Here is a 13,577-nt window from a genome sequence, read left to right as displayed (position 1 = left end):
TCTATTTGCCGCTCGAACCACCGCATATACAAATGTTTGTTCCCACAATCTCTACCGTGTTCAGTTTCACTTCTAGTGGACAAAAAAACACAATATCCGAGATGGGAAAAAAATAAAAAATGATTAATTAATCGACCCAACGACAACTTAAGTGCGTTAGAAACTAATAAAAATATGCAATATTTAAGTAAATCCACATCCAAACACGCCCTTTTACAATTGACACCATTTATGAACTGTCAAAATTTCATAGCCACACATTTATTAACCGTAGCATAGGGTCTTGGACCACGAAAACAAGGAATAACATCATCAACAAAATTAGTTAAATTCACCAAATCAAAAGCGGTAATTACGAAACAAAACAGTTGACCAAACTCAAAGTAGAGACAAAGGCAGTTAAAAATCCGTTTAACGATTGGAACAAAGCATTGTCAACGAGTCAGTTTGTTCGGCACTCTTGAAGTAAATGTCAGATCAATTCTCCGTTAATTAACAAATAAAACAACAAACATAAGAAGAAAAGCTGACTAAAAACAAGATGTTTTCATTAATGGAAGAAACCCTACAGGCAAAACAATGATATCAGAATACATTGTTTGAACACAATTAATATTCCGTTACACCAAAACGACCTAAATACTGATATACATACTAAAATTGAAAGTATCAATTAAGCCTTCTTGGGAGATTTGGTAGCCTTAGAAGGAGACTTGGGCTCCTTGGCAGCTTTCTCAGTTTTCTTAGGCAACAAAACAGGGTTAATGTTAGGAAGAACACCACCATGAGCAATGGTCACACCAGCCAGCAATTTCCCAAGCTCTTCGTCGTTCCTCACAGCAAGAAGAACGTGCCTCGGAATAATCCTATTCTTCTTGTTATCACGCGCTGCATTTCCAGCTAACTCAAGCACCTGCATCATCCACATTCCAGTCTCAGAAATCTAAAATTCCCTAAAATCATTGCAAAAATGGATTGTTGAAATTTGGGTTACCTCAGCGGCGAGATATTCGAGTACAGCGGCCAAGTAAACGGGAGCACCAGTTCCGACGCGCTGCGAGTATCTTCCTTTCTTCAAGTAACGGCCAATTCTTCCAACGGGGAATTGGAGACCGGCTTTTACAGACCTCGAAACTGGCTTCTTCTTAGGTCCACCTCCTTTTCTTCCTCCGGCACCTTTCTTGATCTTTCCACCGGTATCCATGGAACCCTAGATTCTAGGTGTGAAATCGGTTCGAAATGGGGAATGAGAAGAAGGAGCGTGGCGAGAGTGAGATGGACAGGAAGATGCGTTGGCACGATTTTATAGAGCTTTGGATGCTGTCGTTGTCGTTGCAAGGATCTGGCATTTAGAGAAACGTGGATCGTTGGATATGATGTTATCTATGGCTAAGGATTATTTGTATGGCAATCCGTGTGCTTTTAAATCAACCAATGGGATGCCAGTCTATGTATTGCTTGCACACCCCTCTATTTCCATTTCTGTTTTTTTAACTTTTCGATTGTGTAAATTAATGGAAAATAAAAATTTAAGAATAATCAAAAGGTGTTATGTTTCTAAATTTAATTCGTATTTTTATATTTAATTAAATTATAAAAAATTATACGTGTGTGTGTATATATATATTAGAAATTTGTATTTACGTGAATACAGTTTTTGTTAGTTAAAGAAAAAATATATATCCTTTAAGAATATGTTGTTTTTATATTAATTGTTGAAAATAATAATAATTCTTCGTCTTCATATAAAAATTCATGGTTGAATCACACTGCCATAAAATAAATTTTCTGCTATATTCTTAATATTCTTATATTCTATTGAGAATTTTATTTGTATCTAACAAAATGAAGAATCTAAAACAACTCTTAATAAATCACTGTCCAGAACAAACTCACATAAATGTTTTGTATAATTTAAAACAACTAGGATGACAATGGGTAAAGTATTCAGCGGGTACCCGCAAAATTTATCTATAATGAGTAGGGTATTTACCCGTTATATGGGTACGGGTATGAATATAGATAAAACTCATAAATTTTAATAGAGATGGGTGCGGGTATGGATATCTAAGTATCCACCTCGCTCCATACTCGCATATATATATATATATGCTTGAACTTTATTCTACGATTATACATTGAATTTTTGTATTATTATATTACTTATGTAAAGTTATATAAGATTAATATAAAAATATATTTAATAATAAAGTAAACCAAAAAATTTATTTTAGTTTATATTTTTAATAGAAAAATTTATTTACTATTTTATATCATTTAATTAGGCTAATACAATTTAATTATTATATAGTTAATATGAGATTGATTTTTTTAAAAATATTATTTATATATGCACACATAAAATATTTTCACACAAATATTTTTATTAATAAAATCATATTGATGTTTAAATCATAAAGTGAATGATAAATAATAAATATATTATAAATATTTTATAAATTTTACAATCACCTACTATTACCGTAAATTTATTATTTATTAATAATATTTAAATTTTATTTTTTATATTTTAATTTAAAATAATATTTTTCTATACAACATATGTATTACAAGCACAACTATAATTTATTAAATTTAAATAATATTATTCTTACTATTTATTCAAGTTCAAAAAAGTTTTTGAAAATATATAATATAAAAAATTATTGTTAATTTTTTTAGATAAAAAAGTATAATTTCTTTTAATATACACGTATATTTCTTTATTATATAATTTTATTGTAACCATTTATCTTTTATTCAAATTATTTCTTTTAAAATTTATATACATTATAAATATTTAATTCGTTAAAATAATTTTTTTAAAAATTATATTTTTGATAAAATACTTTTGTATAGTATATGAGTTAAAAAAATATTAGTATTAATATATATATATATATATATTATTTTAATTAAATCTATTATTTTTCTTATAATTTCAAATTCAAAAGTTAAAAAAAAAAAATTTATGTATCTACTTTCTATTGTTAGTATTGAACTTCTCTACTTTAACTTTATTTTCATTCTCGATGTCTATCTCATTAAAACCTAACAACTATGAAACGTTATTCATCAGAGTTAGTTGTCAATGCTGGCACAAGACGCCACCAAATGATCCCACACAAAGGGAAAACCATTATGCAGATTTATTTTGTTGTCGCTCTGATACTGCTAATCGATCAAATCTCACACAAGATAGAGTTATTACTAACAAATAACTTGTGTGTTTAGTTTCGCTTATTGTTTTTAAAAATTTTAGTTTAGAATATTATTATATTAATATACATTTAACATTTATGATATTTGAATATTTATTTTTTATCTATATTTGTACCTTGTTCGGTAACTACATATTAAATTTTTGTATTATTATGCTACTTATGTGAAGTTATATAAACATATTTTTTTTTAAACAAGCACGGGTAATGAGTAGAAGATAGGTATGTAGGTACCCAGAGAGTATGGGTGCGGGGATTAATGTTCATACCCATGCGAGTATGAGACCAAGTACAGGAATTTTTTTAAAAACGCAGATATAGAGATAGGTACTATAGTACCTTATCCATACTCTACCAATTGTCATTCGTAAAAACAACATTCTAGATGCTTGATGTTAAGAAAATAAAAAAATATTTCATTACTTTAAAATAACTTATTCTTTGATTACTCAATTTAAAAATATTATTATGTACTAATTTTTAAATAACTTAACCTTGAAACTCATATTTTTTTATAAGATATCATTAGATTTATCATTTTTCAGTTATTTACAATTATTGTGAATAAGATAGACTCATGTAAGTTATAGCAGTGTTACACAAAACTACACAACTATAGTAATAAATGACTAATAGAGTTTGTTTTCTCAAGTGTTTTAAATTAGAAATAATCTTTTGAACGGTCCACTTAAGTATATTAAAGATATATTATAAAGTAATCTTAAAATTTAATTGTTTCTCAGTGACATTTATTATGAAAAAGTTAAAATTAATTTAATTTAAAATGTGTTGTATTTTACAAGATATTTATTATCTCATAAAATTTCTTTCATATAATATATATTATGTTGTTTACAAAATTAATTCAATAAACAATAAATTAGTTCTTTTTTTTTTACTTTTGTCTTTTTTTTTTCTCGTCAAAATATAATAATAATGAAATTAGAAATCTTAAAATTTTATAATTGTGATAAAAAAAATGTTACTATTGTTAACAAAAAATTGTTATTATAAGATAGATAAAAAAGACGAAATTTTTGAAATTAAAGGGTGGAATGTTTTTAAAAAATTTGTTGCGATCAACATTTTATTTGATACTGTAAATTTTTTTTAAACAATTAAATATAAATTTACATATTTGAAATATGTTGACAGTAAAATAGACATATGCACTGAGTAGATTCAAGTGGCATTGAACAAAATCAGGTGACAATTTGAGAAAATTATTAAAAAGCTATCACTATGTTTAATTAGAAAGATGTTATCTTTATTATTAGTCTTGCATAAATAAAATGTATTTTCTCTCTTACATTGTGATATTTTCTTAATACTTCGCATAATTATCAGTGAACTTAAAAAATAAATCCATTTTTAATCTTAACGTAGTTGTAAAAACAAAAATTGGCATGATTGATAAATAATTGAGTTCTATGAACATATTAACCATGATTCAATTATTAACTACATGCAAAAACAAAATCTCTTATTATTTATATGTTCATTAATTTTTTTTACAATAAATGCATAAAAGTTTGTATTATATAAAAATGTTATATTTGTTTTTTTAATTTTTAAAATATGTTTCATTTAAAATTATAAATTGATGTCATCTTGAGAACCGATCCAATCTAAATAAAATTAATTAAAATAATTTGGATTGAGTTAATGAAAAAATATTGTTAAGATAATTCCAACCTAACTTGAATAAATTTAATTATTTCATTTTCGATCACCCACGTGACTCGTGAACATAAATTTTATAAATAGAACAAATTTAAGCTCCAAAAACTTTACACTAACAAGTCATTATTAGTTTAAAATCATATTTTTTTTGTTTAATCAAACATTCTTTTAATATACTTCTCTTCTTACAATCATTTCATCTTCAAATATGAAAACATTTTTAATTTTTAATTATAAAATTTATAAGTGTTTTAAGAATGTGTTTGATAAATAAAATACAATCATGTTACGAATGAGCTAACTAAACCAAGTTCAAACTCTTTAATTTTTTAGCAAGTCAAACAAAACTTTTAATTTTATTCACTTACAATTAAACATGATTTACCCAAAAAAATTAACACAATTAACCGCTCTATGTTAAAATAACAAATTATCTACTTGTTTCTTTAAGGTGAAGTAAATATAAATCGTTCGTAAATGTTTTTAAAAATTGACAGTTTTTTTTTTTATTAAGAATGGAACACCATTATCTCATCCAAAAAAATTGTATAAAAATTCAAAGTAATAACATATTAAAGTGTGCATTTGTTAATACAATTGTTTTAACAATTAATTCTCGTGTTTGAATGATAAAATGTAAATGCATTAAAATTTGATTTAAAAACTAATTATTCATAATAATCTACTTAAGGCTAAATAGAGTCGATAAGAATATGTTTTTTTTAACCTTTTTTATGTTAGGAAAGCATATCAAATTAATCATAATTTAGCTTAATAACAACTTGCTAATTACACTTATCCTATTCTTTCAACTATTTTAGCTCTTGATTAAGATGTAGAGCTTTTTAATGTAAGATTTAAATCATATAATTAAATATATATTATTAATTTGTAAATATTTTATAATTACATTATTATTAAAAAAATATACAATTACTAAAAAAATGTATAATTTCATATTTTAATTCTGATGGTTCTTTAAGATTTAATAACCAAAAGTTTTCATCTTACTCATAAAAAGCAAAGTGATATTAATATATTTTTTTTGTCCTAAGTTAAAATTTAAGTAAAATTTACAAAACAATTGTGCATTTCACATAAATTTCCAGAGAAAATATTATAAGAAAAAAAAGTATAAAAAAATAACAAAATTTCTCTCATAAATTAGAAACAAATTATATTTCTCTATTTTTTTTTATGAACTCTCTATTTTAACTTGTCTAAAAGTTGAGAATATATATTGTTTTTTATAGAATATATTTTTTATTTTGTATAATTTTTTTTTTATCTTTCTCAAACAAAGTATTAACTCAATTACGTACACGAGAGCATAACACAAGAAACAAACAGTTCAATCAATGCTTAACACAAAAAATTACATTTGTCTTCTTATCATTTAAAATTATTTTATAAAAATTACAAACAAAAAAAAACAATACTCTTATTTAAATTAAAATTTTTATTTTTATTTTTTATTATGTTTTCATTCTCTCTTATTAATTAACTTATTCCCTGTTTATTAGTCCTTCTCATTGTTCCCATCCAATAAGAGATCCATATTTGCTCTGTTGCTCGTTATGCCTAAGATTGATCTATGCTTGCGATTTGTAATTTTCGTTGATCCAAGAAAATGTTATTGTACTAACTTATTCTAAGAATATAGTATTTTAACTCTAGGTAATTTAAATTTATTTTTTTTGCATGTATAATTAAGAATATCTTTAATAGCAAGAGCATAATAAAATACAATAAATGCTTTTTTTGAATCTTTAGAACGACAAATAAAAATAAATCATTCTAGAATAACAACATAAAAATATATAAAAAAAAATGTAGCCAGTATTTCTCATCCACATTGATTGAAGCCTTAATTTCAACTTTAAAATTTAGTTTTTTCTCTCATTAATTTAAAGTTGAAATTGAAATTAAAATTTAATTTTCTCTCTCATGTTGATTAAAATTTGAATTTAAAATTTTAATTCTAAATGAAAAAAAATATTTAGTTAAAGTAAGAGAAAATTTAAATTAGATCTTAAATTAAAAATTTAATTAATATGATACATAAATTAAATATAAATTTTAATAATAAATTAATGTGAGAGAAATTAAAATTTTGACAAAAAGAAAAGAAAAGCTTAAATTTAAAGTTTAAGTTCAAATTCTAAAATTTAGAAGTGTCCTACAGTAAAATTTAACATGTATCATGCTCTAACTTGTTATTCAATTTTAAAGAGCAGAAAAGACCAAAATGCATCAATTCTTCTAACAAATTTTATTTGTCACCGTAAGAAAAAAGTTTATAAAATTTGTTATAGACCTAAATTTTAGCTGTGCTTAAATTTATTTATTTTTTATTAACGAGGGACTATTGTGTTTTAATGACAAATATCTTAAGTTTTGAGAAGTTCAATGTACTGTTTGATTTTAGAAAGTAGGAATAATAATAACAATAAAAGGGAACGTGTCTTATTTAATTAAAAAAAAGTATTATATACTTAAATTAGCAAATAAACTTATTAACAAAATTTAACCAAAGACTTGCAATAAAAATTTAATTATAATTTTTAATAAAAATTATACTATCTGTGAATCATATAATTTTTTTTTATACTTGATTCTTGCTCCCCTTATAGGTGAATTATGAGACATCTGTTTATGGATGAAATTGATTATTACCAAGGACAACCACCTTTCTCTAGTTGTAAATGTTCAAACATATATCCACCTTTTGTTTTCACTGGTTAATAAAATTAAAAACTTATTAAAATCTATCAAATTTATTTGTTTGTTAAAAAACCAACTAATGTGCTCATAAATTAGCTAAAATGAATTTCAAAGGAACTTATCCTTTCTCTTAAATTCAGGATACTCCCCTCCTTATCTTTGTATCTCTATTTAAGTATTGATGTCATTAGCTTTGTTCTCCCCTTTGATTAGCAAAAATAAATATAAAATATTAATTTAAAATTAATTTTATCTAATTAATTTAAAGGTTTCCCTACCTTACAAATTCTCACACTTTCGAATTAACTTCAACTCCTTTCTCAGCACTTTGCTCAAGAGTATTAAATCGAACTTTAAAAATTCATCACCTCTACTTCAACAAGACACCATTTCCAATTAGGGAAATAACGTTGTGGGTGCTACACCAATAAATGTAGAACGGTGAGTAATTCCGTGTCAGATTGGGTGCTGTAAGCCACTGGGGGGATTTTGGCACAAAAAACGCAAACAATTTCTTTAAAAAGGGGGTCAACAAAGCTTGACTTGGGTGAATAGTACACTACATTACTCAGATAAAAATATCTTATACAGAACAGAACTCGCATTTTACAGCATATTATAGCAGAACGTTATTAACTCGACAAAGATTCCAAATACCAACCAAACGGCTGCAAGGTCAGATATAGCTCAGCAAATTTTATCTTAATCTACAACCACGAGTTCAAACAGCAACAAGGCATGGGCACGAGCTTCACAATCCAACGGAAAACACACACTTCGCAACGAAAACTCCGCTGTCAAAACTTAGCAAGCCAATCACATGAAACAACCAGACATTTATATTATGTAGTCAATTATTTGCGTCAACTTCTAAAATGAACATATTCTTTCGCCATCATATTGGCTTGTTGCAAAACCTCCAGTACAGAGGAAAAATGTTGTACCCGGGCTGAGGGGGCGGGCAGCCATCATGGAAATATCCACAAAACACACTTTCCCACACCCCAGGTAAAGATTATGCAACATGCTTTATAACAACGGTTAAGTTCGACTGTAACTTCAAAAACTAGTCGGATTAGCATTAATAAAGTAACCACTTCCACTCAACTTCCTCTTCCCAATGTACCTCACAGTTCCAATCAGTGAAAATGTGATCTGTAAGAAAGACCAGCACTTTAACTTCAACTGACAACAGTTCTGAGAATTGCTGATTGAAGAATAAAAAGAAGCAAGCAGAGTTCATGACACGGATAACTAAATCTGAATGCAACATAGTTAACATAATATAAATACGAACTCCTGCAGCATCCCCAACCTGGAGGCTCTTCATCTGTTGACATGTTCCTAGCTTGACCAGTGCAATTGACCGGTGAAGAACAGATGAAAGATTCCATCTCACTAGCTAATATGCCAAAATTACCAAAACAATTGAGAGAAAAATTACTCCCCTAAAACAACATAAAAGAAAATCTAAAGATTGCATTAGATTATATCAAACAAGATAATTATAGCACAGGACAAATGATACAACAAAGGAGATCAAATAATTCCTTTTCTTTTTTTAGGGGGAGGGGGGAAGGAAAGGGAATAATGGGCAGGGAATCTACCTTATTTGAAGATTCCATTGTAATAGTTTTAACCAAAGCACAAAGCAACTATGGGTGAATCTGCAGCCTCCCACATTGCAGCCAATGCTTTCTTTGGGCTATGTGCATGGATAGACAAGATCATGGTTCCCACTTCCATGCTCACTTGTTCAATAAACAAATGATTAAATCCAATGAAAGGAAGGCCGGGTGCATAACACATGACGAATTCTGTTTCTTCAGCCACATTTCATAGTCATACCCAATGAAAATAAAAATTCAATAACAGAATCCCAAACTACATATATCAACTGTGAAAGTTTTCACTCTTAAGTTATCCCTCCCCTTTCTGTAAAATCATGACTGTGATAAAGATACATAATTAGGCAGTGTCCCATCACCATGCCCCAAACAACTGCAAATCTAATAGCAATAAAACAGAACTTCAGTGATTCCTTCAGTTTAATTGCATAGCCTCAGCATGATACTTATCCAAATCAGCATCAAGATCTTCTGCAGATACCTTTTCACCACGACCTCTTCCACGTCCTCGAACCCTTCGAACACCACGCCCTCTACCTCCACCACGTGGCCTTCCCAATGCTCCACCTCTCCCTTGTCCACTGTTAACAAAGCAAGATCAATGACACAAACCTTCAGTTTAAATACATGAAATAATTACCTCCTAATTCACACTTGAACCGTTCATTTGATACATATTAAAAATATTCAAATAATAATGCCAAATCCAAAAACAGTAACTTGAAAAATAATAGCCTCCTTGCATTCAATCATCTTCCATGGATACTGCATAAATTTCAATCGAAATCAAACTCAAAACATACACACAGCAGGATGTTTCACTAAGGTATCTGCTTGTTTGAAATTCTAAATTTGAGATAGCAACATTCAAAGTGAAATTAATGTACATATCCTTTAAAACAATTTTAAATCTGAAGATTGAGAATTGCTTGCAACAAAGAAATGATGTAATCATTATAAAACATGATTCAATCAATGTTTTTCAGTGAGGTTAAAAAAGAAACTTCAAAATTCAAAACACAAAGAAATATGTACACACACAGAAGTATTGTTCAAACATCCAGACGCATCAGCAGTACTGGCAAAATAAAATATAGAAAAGCAACACACAACAAAACAATCAGATCAAGGACATGCATGTTCACAAACTCATTAATGAAGTAAATACCTTCTGGGAACTCCATTTGAATTTCCAAAAGTTTCAGGTGTAGCAGCAGGTGCGATGGCATGTGTAGCAATGTTTGTTCCCAGAATCTCTACCTTCATGGGTTTTCCATCTAGTTGAACATTGTTGTACCTCTTCACTGCAGCTACAGCATCAGCCCGTCGCGAGAAGACTACTTCTGCTGTACCCTATGAAAAAGAGTTTTTCTAAACTAGAGCAGGACACAAAGAATTGATCAGAGGGACCAAATTATGCCAACTGGGCAAGATACCTTCGATCTCCCGCTCCTGTCGTAATGAACAGTATGCCGTTTCAGGTCACCAACTTCAGAAAACAACTCCTACAAATATGAAACACAAAATTAACAACTCATGAAACTGCCACGTAACTTAATTTTTTAGAAACGTAAAATCCTTTATAACATCGTGGCAGGCGGGCATGCACATACATACGGATGCAAAATTAAGCATGTTTCAAAAAACAAGAAAAGGAAACTATTAAACACTACAAATTGATATGAATTAATTTCATACCGACAATAACCCCAAATAGGTGCGTGTAATCTGACAATAAGTGTACATGTTCCACACGCTTTTGTATTTATAAATGAAAAGAATAAAACAGAACCAATTTGAAATCCAACTTCACGAATAGTCTATTACAAACAACGCTTTACTTAGTTAGCTCTGATTTACAGATACCGGATACTCATTGAACCAAAGAAATCAACAAAAACTTCATGACTGACAACGTATTACCAGCATAATATAGCTGGTCAGCTACTTACGAACACATCCATCACAAGTTACCGAATCTATGCGAGGAAAGTGCGATTCAGCATTACGATAAGTAAAAAGAGTAATGAAACAATGGAATTTTAAAATCAAACTTCACGTATGCAAACACTGCAGTATCCAGATAACTTTAAATTCAGATGTGGAAAAACTCTAGGTCACACGAAATACCAAATAGGCAAATAGCAACACAATAGAGATCGTACCTTAATATCATCATTTGAAACACCGTAATCCAAGTTAGATATGTAGAGCTTGGTCCCTGTTTCGATGGAAGACGCTCGACCACCTTGACCTGGATACGCTGCCACGTGTAAAGCCTGATCTGCAAACATGTCATGCTGCCACGCAGTCTCCGGCGCCTAAACAAAACAAAACGGTGAATCTACAAATGGAAACGGTAACGGAGAATCGAATCAGATAAATCGAAGAACCAATACCTTAGCGGTGGTGTAGGGTGCGACGCGGTTGGCGGCACGGTTGGAGAAGCGGCGAGCGGGTCCGGGTCCTGGTGCTCGGGTTCGGGGCTTGGAGTTGGCGGGTGCGGATTTTTTGTTGTTCTTGATGATATCGTCTAGGGTCATATCGAGAGCTGCAGACATGTTTGGTTTTGAAGATGTGGCTGAGTCGGATATTGGATCTGAGAGGTAAGGGAAGCGAAGTAGAAGCGAGGCGGTTTGGGACTTGGAAGGTGAGAAACAGAGAGGGAGAGAAGAAGATTAGGGTTTGGTCCCCGAAGACGAATTGTGATGAAAGAGAAAAGGGTGTTGGGGCCACGCGCAATTCGGCAAAGAGGAACCAACTTGTCTATGCAATTGGGGGGTTTACAGTCTCGACAATAAATACTGAATAGGAATAAGATTGAATCATATCATGGCTAAAGAGTTAAATCTATCTCCATAAATTAGGATACTAGCCTTTGTTTTAAAAAAATATAAGTTGTTTTTTAATATTTATTTTTAATAATGTTTTTTCAAAATTTATAAAATCATTAAAATTTAAATAGTCATGTAATATATTTTTATTTTAAACATTATTTTAATTTAATAAATATTCATATTGTGTGTGAAAATCATTAATTAATAATACTAAGATGATATTTCATGTGATTTAAGAATTGTATATTACACAATATAATTTTAAAATAGGTTAATATACGATTAGTATTCCATAAGTTATAGAAGTTGTTAACCAGTGCATGAACCTTTACCACTTATAAATTAATAATTTTTTTTATAATCATTTGTGATCAATTTTTATGTTAAGTCTTCTATTAATTAACCATTTAATTAGATTGTGCCAACAATTCTTAAACTAAAAAAAAATGTTGGGAAGGGGTCTAAGATTCAGTTTAAGCAAATTTATTTAGAAATATTTAGGGGGGAAAATAGTATAAAAAAATTTGAAATTTTCTTATAAGTTTGATAGCAGTATTTCGTAAAAAATAATATATAACAAATATTAAAGAATTTTTGTTGTGATTGAACTCTAAACTGAAATAACTTCATTTTACATCTAATATCTTTAGCTATCGCAACTTTTAGTTTACATGGTCTAATGGTGACTTTTTTTCTTAAAGTTAGAGACAAAAAAGAAACATTGAAACTTTGATTCAGTCCGAGGGAGAGAGGAACTTCACACTTTCCCTTGAAAGATGTTTAGACGAGCAATATATGAACTAAAGGCAAAGCCTCGTTCGAATTTTTGGACTAAAAATATAGTCCTATTTAGTATACTTGTCACGTCTTTGAACCCGTGCATATAGACAAGCGACATCACTCTTGGTTTAAGCTCTTAGTAATCTATGCACAAAGTTGATTTTAGAAATATTGTTTGTATTATATAGTGGGAGTATTTAGGAGAATTGGAATTTTTTCAAGCTATGAATAAGTTAGTTTAAATAATATTTGATTGAAGTATGTTCGAGGTAAAAAAATATAAGGTAAAAGAATGTATTCTACGTCTTCAAAAATAATATATATGTTATTATTTGGGGTAAGAAAAAAATTTTAAGTTATAAATTCTCTTACCAGACTTTTGTAATAAAAAATAGACTATATTCTTTTAAGAAGATTTTGAAAATCGCAGAGCTTCTTCAAAAAGATTATATTTTAAGCAGTTTTAATAAAATATGAAAATACCTATTTTTAGTAAAAAAATTAGAATTGACAAAAAAATTATTCTAAGTCTACAAGACTGAATTTTTTTTTATGAATTTTTGAGGATTTTCAAGTTTCAGACACTCAGAATTGGTTAAAAAACAAAAATTCACAAGAAAAATATTATAAGTCTACACAATTAAGTGAAATACCAAATTTTTTTCATAATTACTCGAAAAGCAGAAATTGATGAGGAAGTTATT

The 13,577-nt window shown here is 28.7% G+C and overlaps 2 protein-coding genes across 6 annotated transcripts; both read right to left on the bottom strand.

The window, feature by feature from the left end:
- Window positions 1-559: 559 nt before the first annotated feature.
- On the bottom strand, window positions 560-1,259 carry LOC113854801 (histone H2A). The gene is made up of 2 exons (XM_027486034.1): window positions 995-1,259; window positions 560-913 (listed from the first exon to the last, which is right to left on the bottom strand). Exons 1-2 carry the CDS (start codon window positions 1,202-1,204, stop codon window positions 674-676), a joined length of 450 nt encoding a protein of 149 aa, XP_027341835.1. The 5' UTR covers window positions 1,205-1,259; the 3' UTR covers window positions 560-673.
- A 6,888-nt stretch (window positions 1,260-8,147) lies between these two features.
- LOC113854800 (THO complex subunit 4A-like) lies at window positions 8,148-12,028 on the bottom strand. Of its 5 annotated transcripts, XR_003502800.1 has the most exons (7): window positions 11,656-12,028; window positions 11,422-11,577; window positions 10,693-10,761; window positions 10,425-10,609; window positions 9,236-9,837; window positions 8,944-9,030; window positions 8,506-8,783 (listed from the first exon to the last, which is right to left on the bottom strand). XR_003502800.1 is itself a non-coding variant. In XM_027486033.1 (5 exons), exons 1-5 carry the CDS (start codon window positions 11,815-11,817, stop codon window positions 9,672-9,674), a joined length of 738 nt encoding a protein of 245 aa, XP_027341834.1. In that variant the 5' UTR covers window positions 11,818-12,028; the 3' UTR covers window positions 8,172-9,671. The 5 variants fall into 5 exon arrangements, 1 of the variants encoding a protein (XP_027341834.1); XR_003502798.1 differs by having other exon boundaries at window positions 8,148-9,030; XR_003502799.1 differs by having other exon boundaries at window positions 8,944-9,837.
- Between the last annotated feature and the right edge of the window lie 1,549 nt (window positions 12,029-13,577).

This window comes from Abrus precatorius, unplaced genomic scaffold (genome assembly GCF_003935025.1).
Source record: "Abrus precatorius isolate BTA unplaced genomic scaffold, Abrus_2018 Scaffold11, whole genome shotgun sequence".
Taxonomy (NCBI): Eukaryota; Viridiplantae; Streptophyta; class Magnoliopsida; order Fabales; family Fabaceae; genus Abrus; species Abrus precatorius.
Note: the sequence above shows the minus strand (reverse complement) of the source record. Positions and strands in the feature narration are given on the sequence as shown.

Excerpts from the sequence above, each read along its gene's own strand:
- LOC113854801 (XM_027486034.1), bottom strand. The coding sequence starts at position 1,204 with ATGGATACCGGTGGAAAGATCAAGAAAGGTGCCGGAGGAAGAAAAGGA. Across the intron at positions 914-994 it reads TCGAATATCTCGCCGCTGAG|GTGCTTGAGTTAGCTGGAAA; the intron begins GTAACCCAAATT and ends TGGATGATGCAG.
- LOC113854800 (XM_027486033.1), bottom strand. The coding sequence starts at position 11,817 with ATGTCTGCAGCTCTCGATATGACCCTAGACGATATCATCAAGAACAAC. Across the intron at positions 11,578-11,655 it reads CACCCTACACCACCGCTAAG|GCGCCGGAGACTGCGTGGCA; the intron begins GTATTGGTTCTT and ends TGTTTTGTTTAG. Across the intron at positions 10,762-11,421 it reads TTTCAAATGATGATATTAAG|GAGTTGTTTTCTGAAGTTGG; the intron begins GTACGATCTCTA and ends TCATATTTGTAG.